This window comes from Neomonachus schauinslandi, chromosome 5, assembly GCF_002201575.2.
Source record: "Neomonachus schauinslandi chromosome 5, ASM220157v2, whole genome shotgun sequence".
NCBI lineage: Eukaryota > Metazoa > Chordata > Mammalia > Carnivora > Phocidae > Neomonachus > Neomonachus schauinslandi.
Genome location: NC_058407.1, coordinates 7,537,927 through 7,559,929, shown reverse-complemented (window position 1 = coordinate 7,559,929; position 22,003 = coordinate 7,537,927). Strand labels below are relative to the sequence as shown.

Here is a 22,003-nt window from a genome sequence, read left to right as displayed (position 1 = left end):
CACACACACACACACACACACACACACACACACACACACACACACACGAGTCATACCCACAACACATCCTTCAGACCATCCCCTGCTGGCCAGCTCCGAGCAGGATAGAGGCGGAGTGCTGAAGGCGGCCGCAGGAGCCAGTGCCTGGACCTCGGCAGCCAGGGAGAGGTAAGGGTCAGGACGGGGCGGCGAGGGCACAGCAGCTGGGCAGGGGCAAAGCAGGGAGGTAGGACGCCGCGGGGCTGGGAAGGTGGGTCCCTCCCCTGGGGCTGGCCCAGCCCCGTTCAGTTTACAGAGGGGGGTGTAGGAGGGAATGTGGATGAGCCCACCCTGTCCTCCCTCCTCCCCTCCCTCCCTCCCTCCGTCCCTCCTCCTGGCCCCCAAGGGAAGCTGAGGCCGTGTGGCTCCCTGTGAGAGCGTGTGTGTATGTGTGTGTGTGTGTGTGTGTGTGTGTCTGGGACTTGTGTCTGGCTCAAGAGGCAGAGAATAGCAGACACCTGCCAAGCCCCAGCCTCCTGTCTGGGAACCAGGGGAAGAGAAATGACTGGGGAATGAATAATCGTGCTCCTACCAGATGCCAAAAGGAGAATGCAGCAGGGAGCATGTGGGTCTGTCCCCCTGGAATTTGGGGCTGGGGCTGGGGCTGGGGAGGGACCATCTAGGGCAGGCAGATAGTTGGACCTGGAGCAGCTGTCTTGTCCTGACTCTATTTCGTCCCCAACGCGATGGGGATAATTGTGTTAATTGGCTTGGAGTGGTGGCTCCATGTAATTATCTTCACCTCAGAGCCACCCCTACCCAGAGCTCTTGCCTCTCCTGAGGCCACTCCTCTCCCCTGCTTGCTGGTCTCGCTCTGACCTCCCCCCTTGCCAGGGTGCAGCCCCGGGGACAGGGGCGGGCTAGGCTGCTGGCCCCCAGCTGCAGGATGCAGGGATGCAGGGACTCGGGGCAGCCTGGGCTAGCCCCAAGTCCTTGAGGGGCCTTCCCCGGGCACAAGGAGTCCAGGCAGAGATAAGGGGTGATGCTGGCCCCCGAAAGGGAGACAGCAGGTTCCTGCCAAGCTGCCAGCCTGCAGCCTCTTCCCAGGGAGAGGGGAGGGACTCTGAGTGAGAACAATAATAAATACAGAGTGTGAACTGCTGCATCCGCTGGGGCTGGGGGAGGGGAGGAGGAAGTGCGCCCGGGTGGAGGGTGGGCAACCTCTCTGAGGGTCTGGCACCGTGCCCACCTGGATGTGCTCCAGAAGAGGCCTCTCGATGGGGAGGGGCAGTCTCCGGCCCCCTGGAGGATGGGGAGCCAGTTTTTGTCCCCAAAACTGACTCCATTCCAGAGGCCTCTGGGCCCTCCAAATTCTGGATATTTCCTTCACCCAGACTCCCTCCGCCTACCCTCACCATTTCCTTGAAGTCCTTTCTAACATCGATTTCCCATATCTGTCCCTCCCCCTGGGTCTGTCTGCCCTCCACTCCAAGAAAAAGGTCTAAGCAGGAACTGGCCGCACAGGGGCCTGGAAAAGGCCGAGGGACAGTATGGGCCACAGAGTCCCCTCTCAGGCCTGGCAATGTTCACAGATGCCCGCTGGCCATGGAGGGGCTCTCGAGGGAGGAATAGGGGGTCCTACACAGCTAGCCTGTGGGGAGGGGACACTCATAGGCTGGTTGTTCTGGAAGCAGGTCCCCAAGATTGGCACCAGCAGAGGGCGCTCCGGGCTTGGCTGAGCTGCTCACGTCTACTGGTCACAACCAGCACAGCCAAGTCCGGGGGCTTGGGGCAGTTGGGACCCGTGTCCACGCAGAGCAGCAAGGTAGGGAGCAGAAAGTAGTGGGGGGCTTCTCCCCTGCTCCAAAGCCGGTGGAATGATGGTCACTGGGGTGGCGGCTGGCACGCTGGAAAGCTCTGGGCTTTGGGGTCACACTGATTTGAGTTCAGCTACTCTAAGTGTGACTTTGACCAATCCTTTCCTCTCTCTGGGGGGACTCAGAGTGGGAAGTGACTTGCTCAGGGTCACACAGCCTGGCAGAGATGGGATGTGAGCCTGGCCCTTGAGGAGCCCATCCTGGCACCTTCACCCTCACTGATGCCAAGGAAGCCCAAAGGCCTTGTCACATGCCCCAGGGCAGTAGGAGCATGTGACAAGGAGAGTGAAAAGGTCTCCATGAAGCTCAAATATTGGCTGGGGCAGCCCCTCACCCCCATACACACGCACGTGCACACACACGCGCACGCTGCCGGAGGGGGAAGAACCAGGTTTAATTAGGTCACCTCCAGCTGCTGGAGCAGCTCTTGCACTGATGTATTTTAAGGACTGTCTAGGTGGCTGGGGGAGGAGAGGCACTGGGGAAGTGCCAGCTTCTGGCTGGTGGTCCTGAGGCTGTTTCCTCAGGCTCCCAGGGCCACCCACCGTAGATAAGACCCCAATGTTCAGAAAGCCCTCCCAGCACCATCCTGTGCCCCATGGCCTTCCCCTTTTTAAGTCACCATATCCTCTCCTCCCCCCGCTGTGCCTCCACACTGGGGGTTCGGGGCTGGGACATTTTTATTGGGGGAGTTGTTTTTAGGCTTGCCAGAGTTGGCAAGTGATTCACCCAAGGTCATAGTCTGAGTCAGCACAAAGCCAGAAATAGAACCCCAAGCCCTGACTCCCCAGTTCTTCCACGCCCCTGTTCTTCCTTCTCCAGGGGAGGGCAGGAGATATCAGGGAGCTTTCCTCCCGCCTCCCAGAGGCCTTTCTGTAACCTACCGCCCCCCACAACATCTCCGGTGCAGAAAGCACCGCTCCTGACCAGCTGTGTGAACCCAGGAAGCCTCTTTCCCTCTCTGGGCCTCAGTTTACTCTTCTGAAGAATGGGGATAATAACGATCATTGTCACGTAGGGGTGTTGTGGGGACCGCCTAAGGAAATGGGGCCAGGGACTTGGCAGAACACTGGCACGTGGCTAACAATCAATACACGATAGCTGTGTCTCTTGTCACTCTATGCTATGCTGTGCTCTGGTCAGTCTGGTCCTCCCACTGGAGGGTGGGGCTGTCTCCTCTCGGGCCTGTTGTCCCAATGCCTGGCATTCAGCTTCCTTTCAGTTACGTGTGTGCTTTTGACAACCTCAGAGGACAGTCGGACTGACCTTCAGTAGGCGTCTGGACCAGTGATGGTTCGAGGAGTGAGGCCCAAAGAGGGTTGAGGGCTTGCCCCAGATCACACAGCACTGGGGGCGTTGAGCCAGCTTGCTTTCCCTACTCTGCCCCGAACAAGACGGATTCGCATGGTCAAGAGAGGACTCTGACAGCCATTTCCTGCCCCATTCTTTTTGGGGTACCTGAGAATTGGAGGAGGCCCAGCACCAGGATGATGGTCACCTGCTGACAGGGCTGAGTCACGCTGTATCCCGGCCTCACCTCAGGTTACCTCTGAACAGTCCTGATGTTCTGGTTTTACCTCCCCTGGTCCTTCAGTCCGCAGAATTGCCAGGGTTTGGCCCTCACACAGGGAAATGAAGACAAACTTGGCCGGGAGGGTCAGAGCCAGACGGCGTGGGCAGGGAGATGCGCCCTCACAGGTGGACTGTCCATACAGCGGCTCCTCAGCGCCTCCCACACGCGGGACAGGTGCTATTAGCCCTATCTGACACATAAGGAAACTGAGGCTCAGAAAGGGAGGGTCACTGTCGAGTCAGGGTTCCAGCCCAAGCCAGAAATGGTCCCGGCCTGTCCTTGAACCCCCGGCGGCCAGCTCTGAAGGGCATCGTTCTGGGCAACAGGTGCTCCCTGACAGTCGGACCGAGTCCCTTGGAGGCTGGGCTTTACTCTGAATCGAAACAAACGTCCTACACACTCATCTGTTTCTCTGCTTTTGGAGGAGTTTATTTTCCCCTTTAGTCTCTCAGGGAAAGTTCTTTTGGTAAAAACTCCAGCCGTGTTTTGGCTGAACCAGGAGCAGAATTTATCCTCACGAGAAGAGCACCCACCATTTGCCTTCAGATGGATCTGGGCTCTTGTCACTCACCTGCTGTGTGACCTTGGGTGAGTCACTTCACCTCCCTGAGCCTCAGTTTCCTTATCTGTAAAATAGAAACCAGGGGAATTCCAAACTTTCAGGGCAACTGGGAGATTTCAAAATGGAGAGTAACCTCTGTAAAGACTTTTGCGCCGGGTACAGCATTCAGACAATAAAAGCCCATCTTTACTTGTCCCTTTCTGCAGCAACACTCTGGGAAGAGGGCCTGAACCAGAGGCTTGCCCTGCATCCCCTTGTTCTCTTCTCCCAGGGTTCTGGCAGGGCCCAGAGAGGGGAAGACTGTCCAAGTTCGCACAGCAAGTCAGTGGCAATGCAGGGCCTGAACCCAGGGCTCCAGAGTCAGATTATCTTGGTTCTTGAGTCCTGGATCAGACATTAATTGCTGTGTGGCCTTGAGTGAATGACTTAGTCTCTCTGAGCCTCAGTGTCCTCATCTGCAAAATGTAGGCATAACAGCAGCTGCTGAAGCGGGGGCTGCAGGAATTAAAAAGGGAGGGGGCTGGGCAGGGACCTAGTGGGTGGGCAAGTCCTTGGGGAAAGAGGAAAGAGGAGACTGGGGGTGGGCTTGGCTCGGGCCAGCTGGGGCTCTCCTTCCGCCCACTCCCTCTTCCCCCTCAGCCCAATTTAGCAGCCCGGTCCGGGAGGGCCAACCCCTCACCCAGCACCTGCTGTTCTTCCAGCATTCTGTCCCATTTCATCCTCCCAGGAGCTCTGGGGGACGCGCTCTTGCACTCCCCATTTTCCAGAAGAGGAGGGAGGTGGGGGAGATCCCAGAGCAGCGCTCTCTGCCCTGCGGAGGCTGCCTTGTCTGCGCCCCCAGCCCTAACTCCTGCTCTAAGGCTAACTGTGGGCTTCTCGAAGGAAGCTGGCGGGGTGGGTGGGGGTGAAGGAGCCCAGAGCAGCCAGTCCTGCGGGGCTGGAGGGCATGAAGGCCCATCACTGCCCTTATTCCATCCTCCTCCCTTCTGCTGCCTGGTCCGTTATGGGGAACTTATTTTGGGGAGGGGAAGGAAGGGGGCTGCTGCCCTCAACTCTAACCCTGGGTAATCAATCAATGCATCTGTCCGCCTTCCCCGCAAGAGGCCTTGGGTCGGGAGGCCAGGAGGCGAGGAGGCCGGGAGGCCAGAGCAGGGCCCGGCACAGCTGCGTCTCCCTGGTAACGGCTGTGGGCTGCCTCTGCCCCTCCTCCCCACGACCGCCCAGCACTGGCTGTCACCGCCAAGCACAATACCAGCTCTGGGAAAACTGTGCAGTGGGCAGGCCAGGACCGAAGGAAGCAGAGCCTCTGTCCACCTGCCACCCCTGCCCAGGTGGGGTGGGGACGCCCAGACACGCGCCGAGGGGCCTGACGTCTCTTGCTTTCCTGGCCCTGACATCTTGGGTAGCTTTGCTGCCTGTTTTCCTTTTTGATAACAGCTTTATGGCGATATAGCTCACACACCATATGATTCAACTGTTTAAGGTGGACGAGTCGGGGGTTTTCAGAATACTCACAGAATTGTGCGACAAGGCCACGGTCAACTTCAGGACCTTTTCATCACCCCGGAAAGAAACTCTGCACCCATTAGAATTTACTCCCCATCATCCCTTCCCCCCCCAACTCCTGGCAACCACGGATGTCCTTTTCGTCTCTGTGGACTTGTCCCTTCTGGACATTTCACGGGAATAGCATCACGCAGTGTGCTCTTTTGTGACTGGCTGGCTTCTTCCACTCGGCGTAATGGTCTCCAGGCTCATCTGTGCAGTGGCGATGTCAGGGCTCAGGACTGCATTCCTCTTTATGGCTGAGTCATATTCCACTCTGTGGCTAGACCGCGGTTTGTTGGTCCACTCCTCTGTTGATGGACATCTGGGTTGTTTCCACTTTGGGCCTATTGTGAATTACGCTGCTGTGAACGTTCAAGTCCAAGTTCTTGTGTGATCGCGTTTTCCTCTCTCTAAAAATGGGAATAAAAAGGCCAAACCGGCCTTGACTCCTGGAGCAGGCTCAGAAAGAAAACCTCACGTCAGCTTGCGGGGGCTGTGAGGAGCTGTGAAGGGCCATGAGAGGCCATTCTCACTCCCCGGCAGCTCTCCTGGATGGAGAGGGATGTTGAGGCACAGGATGCTGGGGAGGAGGAAGGCTGCCTCTCCGCCCCCAGGGATGGCAGAGCTGGCTCATCAGCCTGACCCAGAAAAATCCCACTTGCTGTGTGACCTTGAATGGCGGCCAGGAGACCTGCCCCACTGTTGGATGGTGTGACTCCGAGGCTCTCCCAGCCCTTGCCACACTGTGTTTCGGGGCAAGTCTGCCCTGAAAATTCTAGGCTGGGACTGGGGCACAAGATGGAGGCCAGAAATAGGGTTGAGGCTCAGGGATTTACCTCTGGCACTAGGGTCTTTGGATGAGGGGTTGAGGTGGTGAAACACGGGGGTGAGGAGGTGGAGAACCCTGTCATCCTCACTCCTACGTGACTGTGGATTATGAGAGCTTCTTTATCTCCCCAGGCTTAGCCAAGCCTCACCGTAGCCTGTGAGGGATCGAGGCAGGGTTTATCAGCTCCGTTATACAGATGAGGAGACCAAGGCCCGTGGAACTACTCCCCAAGGTTGGCAGCTAGTACAGGGCGGAGCTGGAGTGCTCCTGGTCCAGGTGTCCTGCCTGGCCCTACTGTGGGCCCAGGCTCCGTCCACAGCCTGGCTTAGTACTCTGAGCTGTCCTCCGCAGGGTTCCACGGCAGTGTCTCTTAGGGCCCGAGACTTCCCAACCCTTGTGGGGAGAGGACTATGTTCTCTTCCTCAGTAGAGGAAAACACAGGATGAATTTTTTCAAGGTCATCCAGGCACTGAGCAGGTGATGAGGGAATTTCTATCCATGAGCATAGATGATAGCAATTCATTGGGTATCTCTGAGTTGCCAGAAGCTATCACACACTCCATCAGTGACTCCTCAGCCACCTGGCATGGTAAGTATCCCCAACCCCATTTCAGAGCAGAGGAAAATAGGGCTAAGGCAAACTCACCAACGTTCCCAAGGGCTTACCACGCCCTGGCACGGAGAGGGTCATTGAATCCCGACAGCAACCTCTCCGTGAAGTGAGAACCAGCACTATCCCCATTTTACAGAGCAGGAAACTGAGTCAAAGGTTAAGAGCGTTGACCAAGGCTGCACAGCCAGTTAGGTGCAGGAGGCAGGATTGAAACCCAGGTCACCTGGGTCCAGAGGCTGCACTCCCACCCGCCATGTTGGAACTGTTGAAGTCCCCAAGGTACAGCGACAAAGCTGAGATTCGAGCCCAGGTGTGTGGTTGTGAAGCTGCTCACACTTGTGCCAAACTGTGTTCCAGACTGTCACTGGCCACTTGCCCCATCCCACCTCCCCGGCCCCTGGAGTTAGAGAATTGAGCTTCAAGCTGGAAGGACTTTGAAGTTAGTTTTAGCTTGGTCTGGTTCTAGTGAGAGCCCTCTTCCTATTTGGTAGACCACCCCCATTTCGCTGTGTCCCCAGATGGCAGAGAGGAAGCAAGCTCTCTGGGTCTCTTCTTCCGAGGGCACTAATCCCGCCATGGCCGCCCCCCCACCTCACCTACACCTAACGACTCCCCAGAGGCCCCATCTCCAAATACCACCACCTTGGGGGGTTAAGACTTCCAGATATGAATTTTGGGGGGAACAGTTCAGTCCAGAGCAAGGATATAGGACTGTTCTGTCTTTCTGGGGAGGACCCCGAGTCGGGGGGGGGGCCGTGAGCGGCCTGAAGTCACTCTGCGAGGACTGGCGAGCAGGCCCAGCCCTCCAGACTTGGGCCTGGTGTCCAGAAGCCGCTCAACCTGGCCCACACCCAACTGTGCCTCTTTCTTCCCATTCCAGACGGAGCCTGTGGCTGGCGCGGCTGCCGAGCAGGGCCAGGCCGGGCCCTGCCCGCAAGGACGCCCGAGCTCTTCGCCGGCCCCTGTGCCCGAGAGCCCACCGGGCTCTCTTGCTGGACCCGCCATGACTTCAGAGCCCACGTCGCCCCCAGTAGTTCCCCCGCTCCACTCCCCCAAGTCTCCCGTCTGGCCCACCTTCCCCTTCCACCGGGAGGGCAGCAGGGTGTGGGAGCGAGGCGGCGTCTCGTCCCGGGACCTGCCCAGTCCTCTGCCCACCAAACGGACCAGGACGTATTCAGCGTGAGTACCTGCCCCTCGCCCAGGCTCCAGCCCTGTCCCTGTCCTTGTCTAACCCCTGTTGTCCTCACTCAAGGACAGAGGAGCTGTGTATGGACCTTCCAGTAACTTCTGGGTTCATTCATTCATTCTTCACTCCACTAAGATTTATTGAGCACCTGACCGGGGGACCCAGTGATGAATAAGACAGTCGCCACCCATAAACTGCCTATAATCCAGGAGGAATTTGTCCACCATTCACCTCCACCCAGGGTTGGGGGAGAGGTCACAGCATCAGGCGTCAGGGAGGATGAGGTCCTAGTGGGTGTGGAAGATGTGGTAGATGAAGAAGGACGCTGGGTGTTCCAGGTACATGCGTCAGCCTGGACCAAAACGGAAGCAAAGGACTGACCTCTGGTGAGGGGTGGGCGGGCTAGACAGAGACCAGGCTTGGGCCTCTGGTGTAGGTCACTGGCTGGGGTCACATGGGGGGGACGACTTGGAGAAATCACAAGGGAGACTGACTTGCCTTGGCCAAAGGAGAGATTTTTGTTCTTGTTTTAAGTAAGCCCTATGCCCAACATGGGGCTTGAACTCACAACCCCAAGATCAAGAGTCGCACGCTCCACCGACTGAGCCAGCCCAGTGTCCCTAAAGGAGAGGTTTTGGATGGCAAGCACTAATTGTCCCCTGTGTCCAACCCAAGGCCAGGCACAGAGCAGATGCTTAATAAATGATGAATGAGTGGATAAGAGACACATAAGTGAATAGGATACTGTGACCTCGAGAGGTAGTGAGCTCCCCATTTTGAGAGATATTCGAGTTTAGGCTGAGCATTCTTCCCTCAGGAATCTTACAACAGGAGCCCATGTAAACCTGAATCGTCTCAGGAGGAAAGGGTCCTGTGCACAGAGAGGGGCACTGGCTGGGAGTTAGGAGGCCCGCTTGCTGTGCACCCTCGGGGAGCCAGTTCCCCTCTCTGGGCCTCAGTCTCCTTATTGTCCAGTGGGACCACAAGAGAGCATTACTGTGTGCAGTTTCAGCGCTGGGACAGGCTCTGCAGGCAGGCAGGGCCCAGGGGGGCTGTGGGAGTCCAGGGAGGGGAGGCCCCAGGTCACTGCTCTTATCCCCCTACTCTAACCTCAGGACAGCCCGTGCCTCGGCTGGCCCCGTGTTCAAGGGCGTCTGTAAGCAGTTCTCACGCTCACAGGGCCATGGCTTCATCACCCCTGAGAATGGATCCGAGGACATCTTTGTGCACGTGTCTGAGTGAGTCCCTCCCGACTCCCTATTCCTGGCTGGGCCCCTGCTGCGGGGTCCCTGCAGGGCCTCAAGAAATGCCTCTCCAGGCCTCTCCCCTGGCTGGCTGAAGTCTGGGTCCCTGGCATCTTTCTCCTCCTGTCGCAGGGGCTGCGGGTGCGTGGTGGGGGGGCATGAGGAGGAGAAGGGCTGGAGCCAGGTGGGGAGGGGACACCCAGGCCGTGGAAGCCCCGGGAACCACTGGCTGAGCCCTGGGATCCTGAATCACGGGAACTGAGAGGACTGGGCCAGCCCCTGGGTCTTTTGGCCTGGAGGGTAGGCAGACATGGGAGAGATGATCTAGGCCTGGCCCCCAACCCTGATGCCAGGCAAGACCTGAGGGGGGGTGGGCACTGAGCTTCTCTAGGCCTCCGGACCTCCCTTGCCTTTCATGGCTCAATCCCCAAACAGCACAGCCAGGGAGGGACCTTTTCGGGTTCCCGTTTTACAGATTCGAGCTGAAGCTCTGAGAAGGGAGGGGAGGCAGGCCTCAGGCCAGCCCGCAGTGGGTGTCTGGGAGTGGGGCCTGCTGCTGGGCTGACGCCCCTCTCCCGCCCACCAGCATCGAGGGGGAGTACGTGCCCGTGGAAGGCGACGAGGTGACCTACAAGATGTGCCCCATCCCACCCAAGAACCAGAAGTTCCAGGCTGTGGAGGTGGTGCTCACCCAGTTGGCCCCACATACTCCCCACGAGACGTGGTCCGGCCAGGTCGTGGGCTCCTAGGCTGGGGGGCTCACGTGTCAGCTGCTGGGCGGGTGGGGAGCCACACAGGGTGGATGGGCAGTGGCGGGCTCTAGGCCCCGCTGCACTGGCTGGCCGGGGCCCCTGGGCGGCCTCAGCGTGCACGTCTGTCTGTCTGTGCTTGTGGCCGTGAGCACGTGCCTCCATCCACCCCGCGTGACCCGTGACTGTTGTGTGAGCTGGACCAAAGGTGAGGCCCCCAGGCCTGCCTTCTGGTTGTCCGCTCTCTCCTTCCCCTCCCTGCCACATCCGCACAGGACCCTCCCGCCCTCCTGTCCACTGAGCCCCTGAGGGCCTGCGTCGGGCCTGGGACTGGGAGGCAGGGGGCACCAGTGGGCCCCTCCCCGTGCAAGCGGGTTCCCCTTGCCTCTGCCCCAGGCCCAGCCCAGGGCCAGATTCTGCTTGTGCTACTTACACCTCCCACCCTGGGCTGGGGTCTCCCACGGTGGCCTGGACCCCTTCCCACAGAAGCCTGGCCAGCGAGAGCTCTGGGGGAGCCTCCCAGCCTCTGGCAGGGGAAGAGGGCAACCCTCGGAGTAGGACAGACCCTTCCTCACTGCCACGGGCCCAGCTTCCCTTCCTTCCATCTGCTCTCTCCTCTCAGCATTCCCGAGAGGCAGGCAAGAAGGAACTGAGGGCAGAAGGTGGTTTTGGGGTCTCGGTCCCTCCTCCTCCTGGGCCTGGCAATGGCTCTGTGAGCTCAAGGCTGTGTCCCCTCCCCTGGGCTGCGCTGAGCCACGCTGCCACCACTCTCCGAGACGCAGATCTGTGGAGGGGTGGGGGCACATCTCCCCCCGCTTGGATGGGGCCATCCCCTTCACCCTGACCCACAAAGTCCGCTGACGCTCTGCCCATGCCCAGATAAGGCTGCCGAGGACCTGGCGAGGCAGACGCACGTCCCCTCAGGCAGGGCCAGGCCTGGGCACCCACAGGATGGCCCTCAGCCCGAGACCACGAGCCCTGTAGCCCCTTGCTGGACCCCCTCCCCAAAGCACTACTGCTGGCCCCCACTAGGCCAGTGGCTGAGGTGTGTGGTCCCTATCTCATGCGTTGAGTCCCTTAAGGTGTGTGTGTGTGTGTGTGTGTGTGTGTGTGTTTGTGTGCATTCACTCTCAGGTGGGGGGCTGGTCTGGCCTGGGAGGCCAGAAAGGAGAGGCTTTGCCTCAGTGCCCCCATCACCACCATACCCCTTCCTAGAAAACACATTTGATGCGACAAGAAATGGGGATCGAGGGAAAGCCTGCCAGGGACAGTGAGCCTTGTGAGATGGGGTCTGTGAGTAAAACAGGGGCTCAAATGCCCAGGATGAGGGTTATCTGTTTAGAAGGATCCCCAGTACTGCAAGTACCCCGAGGCCTGAGGAGTAGAGATCAGCTGGGGTACGTGCACCCCACCCCCAGGCTCTACCAGGCTGGGAGGGGGTCAGAGCTGCTGAGAAACAGAATGGCCCAGCCTGACACCCCAGTCTGAGCTGGAGCTGCCCCGACAAGGCCTGAGGACTTGCCCCAGAGGAACAAGGACTCCCTGGCTTCCTTGGTGGAAGGTTTATTGGTGCAGGTTAACTCCTGGGAGTCCCCCAAGACTCCCTCCTGTGAGCAGACCCCCCACCCCCCGTTTTTAGGCACTAGCCAGTAGACAGGATGTGGCATCAGCCCCAGGGCTGTCTGGGAGGCAGAGGGGCGGCAGTGCCCCTCCAAACCCATAGCCCCGCAGTGTCGAGTCAGAAATCCTCCCAAGACCCCCAGCCGCCTGGACTCCCCCTGCCCCCGCCCCGACCACCACCACCAACCCTCCATCCTTCCTAACACTGGCAATAAACCCTCAACTGTGACTCAGCCTGGCCCAGAGCCGCCTCTGTCTGTCTGGGTCCTGGGGGAGGCGCTTGGGGAGGGTACCCCCAACTTAACCCTTGTTTAGGGCTTCAGTGGCCCACTCTCCTCAAGTGGATCAAAGACGTCCTGTGTGACCAGGCAGGGGGTGAGGGGAGTCCCCGCCCACTCTGCCTCTAGGCTCCCTCACCTGCAAAGTGGTGGCTGTAATGTCATCTGTGATTGGGGCCAATTATCCAGTCAGAGCGGACACCATTCCTCGTTCCAGGAACTTTAATGTTTGTGAGAGAAAGTTCTGGCAAATACGCACCTTCCCTGGTGCTCTGCGCCCTGCCTGGGACAGGCAAGCAGAGCGGGCTCTATCTCGTACCAAGACTAGCACAGTCCTCCTCCCGGCGTAGACGGAAATCTGTTCTGTTTACAAGTACAAGCAGCAGCTGTAGCCAGGGCTGTCGGGGTGGAGGGCGGAGCCGGCCCCCCAGGAGCTGACCGGCTGGGGACGGTTGTCCACGCGGACCCTGGCCCCATCAAGGTGGGCCTTGCAGCAGGTAATAGGAGGTAGGCATCCTGAGCCGGAGGAGGAGGGGCCCTGGCATCCCACCCAACACCAGGGCCAGGGGCTCTCTTTAGGCCTGGGTGGAGCTCTCTAGAAGTCCCTAGGAGCGGGTGTGGGCCCTGGTCACGCCTCATGGGCTGTCTCTGGGAAAAAAATCTCACGGCATCGCTGTACTGTATCCTGCGGAGAGATCACGCTGTGGCCGACGGTCCGGGGGTCAGCGTAGATCTCGAAGTCATTCCCACCCTGCACACAAGGAAGGGCAGGAAGATGCACATACATGTGGTGCCTGGAGGAGGTTCCCTGGGCTAAGGCCCAGCACGTGCCCTGCCATGGGGCCCCCTCCCCACATTGGCCCCTGCAAAGCTGCCTCTCCTCCTGCCCCCTCAGAGCTACCCAGACCCCCACCTTCTCAGCCTTCACCAGGTCTGCCCTGACTTGCTGTGTGACATGGGACAAGCGTCCAGCCAGTTCTCAGCCCTAGCCTTCCAATCTGTGTAATGGGGCTGAGGAAGACTGGCTGGTCTCTGGGAGTCTCCCCGGGGACAGTTCTGTCGCCCTGTGTCCTGGCCTTGACCTGGGGGTGATATGGGGTGGAAAACACCTGGGCTGAGCCACACTCACGGGGCTGGTCTCGTTCCCAAAGAAGTGAATGGTGTCGAAGCTGTCCTGGTCCAGGCTGTCCAGGCAGTAACGCTTGTCCCAGCCCTCAGGGAAGACGTCAAAGCTGATCATGCCGCCTGCAGGGGGTGGCAGACAAGGCGAGCACAGGGGTGGCCCATGGGATGAACTTGGGCAAGATCCTGCATTTATTCATTCATTCAACGACCTTGAGTGCCTACGCAGAGCCAGGCACAGGGCATGGGAGCCTCAGGCTCCTCACTGAGAGCTATGGTCCCGGGGGGGGGGGGCGGGCAGAACAGGCAGTGGGCAAGCCAGGCCACCTCAGAGCCGTGGGGCGGAGGGAGGGAAGCTGCCCCAGCCAGCACCACCGGGGAGACCTCTCTGGGAGGGGACACTGAGCCAAGGCCCGAGCCAGAGCAGCAACTGCGGGAAGCAAGCATAGTCCCCAAGGCGGAGAAGGGCACAGAGTGTCCCAGCACCAGAGAAGGCAGGGCAGGGGCAAGGCCATGCAGGCCCTGGGGTCCGGCAGGGTCTGCTTTTCAGGGAGCATCCCTCTAGACACTAGGCGGTGGGAGGACGGCTGCGTTGCAGTCAGCCAGAGCCTGAGAAGAGGCTGCTGGTGGCAGAGGTGTGAGCCGTGGTCAGATTCCAGAAGGATTCTGGATGCAGGGCCCTGGGACTTGCTTGCTAGGAGACTGCCCTGGGGAAGGGGGTGAGGGAGAAACATCGAGGGCGATGCTTTGGTTTTTTGACCTGAACTACTGGGTGGGTGGCAGGGCATGGACTGGGTCTGGGTGGGGAGGACTACCGAGCAGGAAGGCTTTCTAAAGGCGCTGGGGAGGGCCGTGGCCTGGGCAGTGAGGCCCGGGGCTGGCTTCTGGGCCAGGCTCTCAGACCCTCCACGGGATGGGTGGATGCACGTACCTCGAGAGAACCTCAGCCCTTTGCCGGCAAACTCTGTTTTCAGGGCTTCCACAAACTTCTCCCGGATCTTCTCCTTCTGCAGGAGGGGAGGGAGCAGACTGAGGCTCAGAGGGCTGCCCTGTGCCAGGCCCTGTGCTGGGCACACAGCTGGTGGGAGCTCAGAGTCTTCCAGGTGGAGATCGTGACCCCCCATTTTACAGATGAGGAAACCAAGGCTCAGGGAATGGCTGTGTCCTGTTCAAGGTCATCCAGCCTCAGTGGCAGGATCCTGCCAATGGGGGTGTGGGTGAGGTATCTGAAGGAGGCCTTGGAGTGGAGGCATGAGGAGAAGTTGAGGGGATGGGCTCTCCCCAGCTCAACAAAGCAAACCAGACACCAGAAACGAGCATGAGGAGCCAAGAGCACGTGGAGACCTGTTACTACGTGGCAATGCGTGCTCGGAGGGAGGTCAGCAGGATGCCAGGCACAGCCAGCACCAACCACATGGTGCAGGGGGCTGGGGGCCTCAGCAGTGCCAGGAATCCCCTGCTGCACCCCAGCCCTCGGGCAGGATCTTCTAAGTCCGCAGCATATCTAGAGACTCGGACTAAGGAGACATTCACTTATTAGGCCAAGGACCCCCGGCCTGGCCCTGCTGGGGCCACAGGCAGAACAGCCATGCAGGGCCTAGAGGGGCAGCATCTTGGCTCCTGTGCGGAGGGCCAGCACCACGGGGATGGAAGGTTCGCGCAGTGCAGGCTCGCTGTGCCCAAAGCAGCAGTGAGAGCCTGGCGGGACAGTCAGCTCACAGACGGTCTGGAAAGGAGCTTGGACACATCCTAGGGGACCAAGAGCCACTGAGGATTTTGAAGCATGGGACTAGAGTGCCTAGGACTGCATTTTAGTCAGTCCACGTTGGGTAGGACTGGAACGGAGAGAGGCAGGCAGTGGCCAATGGTTTGGGGCCTGAAGTGGGCCAGGGAGGACATGAGCTATCAGGCCAGATATGACCCAATCTGAGAGATAAAGGCAGGCCTCCTGGGTTCCAGGCCTGGCTGTGTGACCATGGGCGAGTCACCTGACTTCTCTGAGCCTATTTCCTGGGCGAGAAGATGGAGAGGTAATGAATGAACCCTACCTCCCTCCTTCTCCTAGAAAAGCAGAGGTGGGAGGTGGGCCCCCAGGGAGGCCAGAGTCCCCACCAGAGGCTACTTTGTGGGCCCAGGGTTAGAGTTAAGGGTGCCCCAGGCTCAGAATAAATGTTCCCACACGGCCCAGGATGGCTGTACCTCCTGTCTCTGGAGAACCAGGCTGACCACTGGACAGCCCCATGTGTCAAGTCCAGCCTTAGCAAGCACCAGCACTGTGACCTTGAGCTAGTCAGTCTATGGCCTCAATGTCCTCTTCTAAGGAAGGGGACTACTGGCCCTTGGGATCTGAAGGACTAAAGCGGAATAAAATATTTATGTGGGATCCTGGCTGGTGTAGGTCACACAGATCAGGAAGCTTGTGCCCTCCCCTCATACCAGAAGGGGGCGAACAAGAGCCAGAAAGACAAGAGAAGACCCTGGGAGCTGCGGGGTCAGCGTGTGCCAGACTTACATCTTGCGCAGTCACACAGCCCACGAGATGGGAACTATGCTCACCCCCACTTTACAGACGTGCAAACGGAGGCACACAATAGTAAAGCCACTTTTCCAGGCTGCTCGGCAAGCAGGAGATGGAGCTGGGATTGGAAACTGGGTGGCCTAAGTAGGGGCCACCTCTCAGTATGTGTGTGGGAGGGGTTCTCTGCCAATGGTCAGTCTCCACCACCCCAAAAGAAAAGCCTCCATGCCCGTGGGCAGAGCCTACCCTAAGCCTTGGGACATGGAGTGGGAATGGGAGTGGGGGTTGGTGAGCATCCCTCAGAGTCCCACCCACTCAGGGAAACATCACCAATTCCCTATGTGACCTTGGCAAGTCATTTCCCCTCTCTGAGCCTCAGTTTCCTCATTCATGAAATGGGGATGACACCACCACCTATTTCATTCGTTCAGAAAGTATTTCTCGAGCACTTGCTGTGTGTTGGGCACGTGCCACGCACAGGGGATCCAGCAGTGAACAGCCACAGAAATCCTGGCCCTTAAGGAGCTTACAGCTTCAGTGCGGGAGACAGACAGTAACCAAGATTTGAAAAGTAGGTGACAAGAGTGTATTAGAGGGTGGTGATGGCTGCCTGGGGAGAAACAGGACAGGAGAGGAGCAGGAGGGGCAGGGGTGTCATGTTCAACGGAATGAGAAAGGGACACCTGAGCAGAGCTGGAGGGGAAGGGGGAGAGGATGAGTGGAGTCCGGGGTGGAAGGCATAGCCCTGAAGCTATCTTTATCTCCATCTGCTATCTCTAGAATCAGCAAGGAGGATGTGGTTGGAGCAGAGACAGCAAGGGGGAGAGAAGGCCAGAGACAGGCCAGTGGCAAGAGGCTTGGATGGATGGACTTACTCCATCCCTGAAAAAGCAGGGTGGGCGGTGGGGATGACAAGCAAAATGCAAGTCAAGGTTTAGTAGGGGCAGCATACCCAAAGGCAAGAGAAATGCTGGTATGTTCTAAGAACAGATGCACAGAGAGAAGGCTGAAGGGGTGGGTCTGAGCTGGGCAGACCCCTCAGGGCTCAGGGCACCAGCGGAGGGGCTGGGGCATTGCCCAGCTGGCAAGGGGAGCGATGGAAGGACTGTAAGCAGGGAGTGGAGGGGGCCGACATGCTTGAAAAGGTTCTCAGTGGCCCCGCTGGAGAACAGACTGGCAGGGGTTTTGGGGGGAGAGCACACAGGCGAACAGATCTGAGGCCACTCTGGAGGCTGAATCAAGTGTCCACTGCTGGACCCTACATGGGCGGGAAGGTCGAAATGATGCCCTTGGCTTAGGTAAGTGGTGGCTGCTGATGCTGGTCACCAAGGGAAGGGAACCAGCCATGGAGGGAAGATACGGGAGTGCCTAGACCATGGCACATGGTGGGTGACCCAGAGGGTATTCGTTGACTCAGAACCATTCCCCCCCGCCCCCATCCATCTCGCTGATGAGAAAGCAAAGGCCCAGAGGGGCTGAGGGACCAAGGTCCTAGAGCCTAAGGTTGCACAGATGGTGGCACCTTGTCCAGCTCGGAGAACTCGATTCGCTCCTCCAGGGTACAGCTCCGGCCGATGGGCGAGATGTTCAGCATGCCGTTCCGGAATTCGATGAAGGTTCCGCTGGTGGTAACGGGGGTAGGAGAGAGGGCAGGGAGCCAGAGAGAAGAACGGCCCTGAATTCAAATCCAGCCCCGTCTGGGACCACTGCCTCTCTGGACTTCACACGGGACAAGAATCCACACACTGAGAGGTCGGGGCCCCAGCCCCTGCCGGTTGCGCCCAGGAGACCCGCCCCTGTCCTCCCTCAGGCTTGCGATGGTGGTGGGGGGGCGGGGAGCCTGGATGCAAGGCTGGGAGGGCTCTCACCGCTTCTTGGGCAGTCTGAGCAGGGCCATGTAGCGGAGGCAGAAGTTGATCAAGTCCTGCAGTAGCTCCTCCCCCAGGTGGTTCTGGATGGTCTGGGCAAGGAACATGGGGCTCTGAGGGCGGGGGCACAGGGCCCTCCCCCAGCCCAGGGCAGAGGGACCACAGGCTGTGCCACTGTGGAAAAGTGTTGCAGGCTGAGGCCCTGGGGGCACTGACCTGCTTGGAGAGCAGCCGTCCATGCTTATACTGCACGGTCCCATTCTCGGCAAACACATAATCAAACTTCTCGATGACTTCAGGGGCCCATAGAAGCCAGGAAAAAAGAAAGAGTGTGAGACCAAGCACCCAGAGCCAAGTAGAGGGATAAAGCCCACACTCCTGGGTTTGGCATTCAAAGCCCATTTGTTCCATCCTAAACCTGCTTTTCTAGGCTCTTCACCTTCAGCTTTTTTTCCAAACAAGCCAGCAAGCCAGTCACACCTCTGGGCCTTTGCTTACATAGGTCCTTCTGCCTGGACCGCCCTCCCCTCACTTCCCCTCCCCCCTCCAAGATCCAGCTCCCTCCTCTGGAAGCCTCCCAGGACTCCCCAGCAGGGGAACATTTCTACTTGTTCCCACAGCCCCAGGGTCCAGGGGCTTCCGCTTTGTTTTATAGCTTCCCTCACTGTTCTTCAAGGGTGGCTGCATGGGGGAGTTTTCAGATCTGGCTGCCACAGTAAGTGGCTGGAGGGGGCATGAGGAGGAGGCTCAGGGAGCACAGCCAGGAGGGAACCTGGACAATGGAAGGGCGGTGGAGATGCCGACGTGGACCCAGAGGGAGATATTTCTAGACTTGCTGATGGAATGCACAAGGGGGTGAGGAAAAGGGAAAAGTCTGGTAAAGTTTCTGGTTTGCAAACTGGTGGGATCTGCCTCAACTGTGCTGAAACAGGGCACTCAGCTGAGAACAGATGCTCTGGGGCCCAAACAACTTCCCGGGTGACTTCAGAATCCTTCTCTGTTCAATGTGGTAACTGTGCCCACCCTAAAGCGTGGTTGTGAGGATGCACGAAAAGAAGTCAACACATGGTCATTTTCAATAATGGTAACCATTACTGACTGCGCGCATTTTAAAGAGAGCACCTGAGACTCAGCAGAGAGAGCTGAGAATGTCAACTTCTCCAGGGCAAGATTCTGCCTGCTTTGTTCCCTGCCCTTCCTCCAAAGCTGACACGGTGCCTGGCACATGGCCGGCGCTCACTATGAATCAGTGAGGGAGCGATCTGGCTGTTCCCTCTGCCTCCTCTGCCCCACAGACGCGGGGCTGGGTCTTTGAAGGCACATGGGTCCAGGGACCTCCCCAACTCCCCCCACCCCCATCCAGACTGTGGAACTGGCTCTGGGTGCTCCTACCTTCATCCCCCTCTCCCAGCTGCTCAGCAATCTTAGAGTAGTCGGAGCCACCGACCACACCGATCTGCACCCTACTCCGCAGCTTCTGCAGGAAGGCAGCCACCTCAGGATCAATTTTCTGCAGGGGGTGGGGGTGGGGAAAGCACAAGATTTCTGGCTGTCAGCATCTCTGGGACCTCACTCAACCCACACTCAGCGCTCAGAATCCAGGAAGTCATGTTCCATCTGAATCTGAGGTAGCTCAAGGTTTAGAACCCAGACCTCAAAATGAGATGTAATGGATTCAAACTCTGGCTCAAGTCCCTCAGTTGCAGGCTGATCCTGGGCAATTGACTTTGCTTTCTTTGCCTTAGTGATTGTCCCATTTATAAAATGGGGATCAAAGTAGCAACCAGTTGGAGGTGGTCAGTGCTAAGATTAAATGAGATAGGGGGACCAGAGTGCTTGGAAACGAACAAGCAATTAACTGGTGACTAATCACATGAAGATTCCCCAAGGAAATGAAAACTAATGAGTTACACTCCACGTTTTCAGGCCTTCAGCTATTTAAAGCTGACAATTCCTATAGGGAATGACCATGTCAAATTCTGCCAGTGAGAGTGTAAATTGGTGCAGCCACTTTGTAGGGTAATTTGGCAAGAAAACTTAAAATGCATGCACTCCGTCACCCAGAATTTCTACTTCCCTTGCCTGGGTGTATGTGGAGGTTCACTGAGGTATGGTTTATCACAGTGAACACCTGCAAACAACTCCTAGGCTTGTCACCCGGAGAATGGTAAATACGTGCTCTGAAATACTACACTGTGGTCACCCAGAGTAAGGCAGGCCTGTGCTTCCAACAGGGGAGAGCCCCTAAGACATGCTGTTAACTGTCAAAAGCAAGTTGCTCAGCACAGAGTCTGCTTGAGACTCTCTCTCCCTCTCACTGCCCCTCCAAAATAAATAAATCTTAAAAAAAAAAAAAAAAAGCAAGTTGCAGTATGATACTACTCATTAAAAAAAACAAAACAAAACAGGAGCACCTGGGTGGCTCAGTGGGTTAAAGCAGCTGCCTTTGGCTCAGGTCATGATCCCGGGGTCCTGGGATAGAACCCTGCTTCTCCCTCTTTCTCTCAAATAAATAAATAAAACCTTCAAAAAAAAAAAAAAGAAAAGAAAAGAAAAGCCTCACAAAAACCGCATAGTATTTGTTCTGAGCAAACAGATCTAGAGGAAGGTCTGGAGGGAAGTCACATGACAGGCAACCACCTGTCATGTGGGGTTGGACCTGGGATCCTGATGTAGTCAGAAGGCACTTTAGCATCTCTGTTTTCATTCTTCACAAGAGAATGTGTTCATGAATATGTGTATAATTAAAAATTAACTTTTATTTATTTATTTGTTTTAGTAATCTCTGTACCACGTGGGGCTAGAACTTAGGAACCCCAGATCGAGTCACATGCTCTTCCGACTGAGTCCGCCAGGGGCCCCCGAAATTAACCTTTAAAAGCACTAAGGATAGGGCTTGGCACTAAAATTGGCGGACAGCAATAACACTTGTACGGGCTGTTGGGTCAGTGGAGCAAAGGGTCAGAGGGAGGGGTTGGGGCTGTGCCTTAGACCTTGCCACCCTCCCTCCACTGTCATCTTTCTCCCATCCCTGGGGACCCTGGGAGCTGCTGGAGGCAGAGGAGCTTGATTCCTCCTTGTGCTCCCAGAGCCTACTTAATCCAGGGCCCTCAGATAGGGAAGGGGGGGTGCATTCAGGACCTAAGAGGGGAGGCTAAGACCTATCTTCCCATCAGCCTCTGCTCTGCAACCCAGCCCTATGGCTCCCTGCTCTAGGGGATCCCAGTTGTTCCTTATGGCCCGACTGGAGGGTGGAATACCCTCAAGGCTGGCAAGAAAGAGGCCTGCTTATTTATGTACCCAGCTGGTGAGGATCGGTCTAGGGGCTCATCTAGGGTGAGATCCAAAGCTAGAAAAACGAGTGTGGAGCAGAATTTGGAGGATCAACATGGTGACAAGTCTTTAGAAGAGTTGTACTCCCACCCTCCCTGGGCCACAATACCTTCACAGTGACCAGACTAGGCCCGGAGACTCTCACTTCCAGGTGGGCAGGGCCCAAAACTCATCCAAAAAGGTACAGAAGCCCTACCTCCGTCCATAACTGAGGGTGGGAGGTAAAGTGATTGAGGAGCTTGAGAAATTAGACCTAGGCCCAGGCCTGTAAAGTTCGGGTGGTATGGCTCCAAGACTCCCGGACTCTCACTAGATGGCGACTCTGGTGCCAGGGCGCGCGCCGAGCCCTGTCTAGAACCCTGGGCTCAGATGCCAGCTTCGGGCTACAGGTGCGTCCTAGGGGCGGGAGCCCGGGCTGGGGAGGCGGGGGCGTCCGGGGACCAGGCTTCGGCGAGAAGAAGCCTCAGTGGGGGTAGGGAAGCTAGGTCCCCGCTCGCAGCCTCCTCCCCCTCCAGAATCCCACCCGCCCCGACGCTCCGGGGCAGAAGGTGGGCGCAGACGCTCGGGGGCTGCGACACGGGGGACCGGGGCCCCATCACTCCCAGCGGGCGGCCCTGGGTGGGGTACCGCTGCATCCCACACTCGGTCCTGGGTCACCACTTTCGGCCTCTGAGCGTCCGCGTGACACTCCCGACGGGAGCTGCTGAACGTCGGGGCCTTACCTGGCGAGCCGGCGTGAGGGTCCCGTCCACATCAAACAGGCAGAGGACGCGCTCCTTCCTGCGGGCGCCCTCAGCGGAGACCGCCATACCTGCAGCTCCGCGCGCACCGCCGAGGCCAGGGATGCGGCCGCCGGAGCCGCTTCGGAAAGAGGCTTGACCGGGCGGGGCCTGGGGGGGGGCGGAGCCAGTCGGCCCGCCGACGGGTGCCAAACCAAGAAGGGGCGTGGTCAGGGCGTGATCTCGGCGGGAGAAGAACTGCCTGGACGGGTCAGGGGCGGGGCCTGAGCTGACTCAGGAAGGCTGATTCTGATTGCACCAGGAGGGGAGGGGGCGTGGCATAGGGCGCAGCAGAGCGCGGCGGGTTGGTCAGACTGTTCCAAAC

General features: G+C 58.2%; 2 protein-coding genes across 3 annotated transcripts; one reads left to right on the top strand and one right to left on the bottom strand.

The window, feature by feature from the left end:
* Positions 1-12: 12 nt before the first annotated feature.
* On the top strand, positions 13-10,308 carry CSDC2 (cold shock domain containing C2). Of its 2 annotated transcripts, none has more exons than XM_021687727.1 (4): positions 13-168; positions 7,862-8,160; positions 9,283-9,405; positions 9,998-10,308. In XM_021687727.1, exons 2-4 carry the CDS (start codon positions 7,985-7,987, stop codon positions 10,158-10,160), a joined length of 462 nt encoding a protein of 153 aa, XP_021543402.1. In that variant the 5' UTR covers positions 13-168; positions 7,862-7,984; the 3' UTR covers positions 10,161-10,308. The 2 variants fall into 2 exon arrangements, with proteins under 2 accessions (XP_021543402.1, XP_021543401.1); XM_021687726.1 differs by lacking the exon at positions 13-168 and adding an exon at positions 541-604.
* A 1,968-nt stretch (positions 10,309-12,276) lies between these two features.
* Positions 12,277-21,786, bottom strand: PMM1 (phosphomannomutase 1). The gene is made up of 9 exons (XM_021687447.1): positions 21,622-21,786; positions 18,959-19,076; positions 17,783-17,859; positions 17,567-17,658; positions 17,221-17,320; positions 14,112-14,187; positions 13,188-13,303; positions 12,725-12,809; positions 12,277-12,416 (listed from the first exon to the last, which is right to left on the bottom strand). The coding sequence occupies exons 1-9, from the start codon at positions 21,706-21,708 to the stop codon at positions 12,367-12,369; spliced, it is 801 nt and encodes a 266-aa protein (XP_021543122.1). The 5' UTR covers positions 21,709-21,786; the 3' UTR covers positions 12,277-12,366.
* Positions 21,787-22,003: the final 217 nt, after the last annotated feature.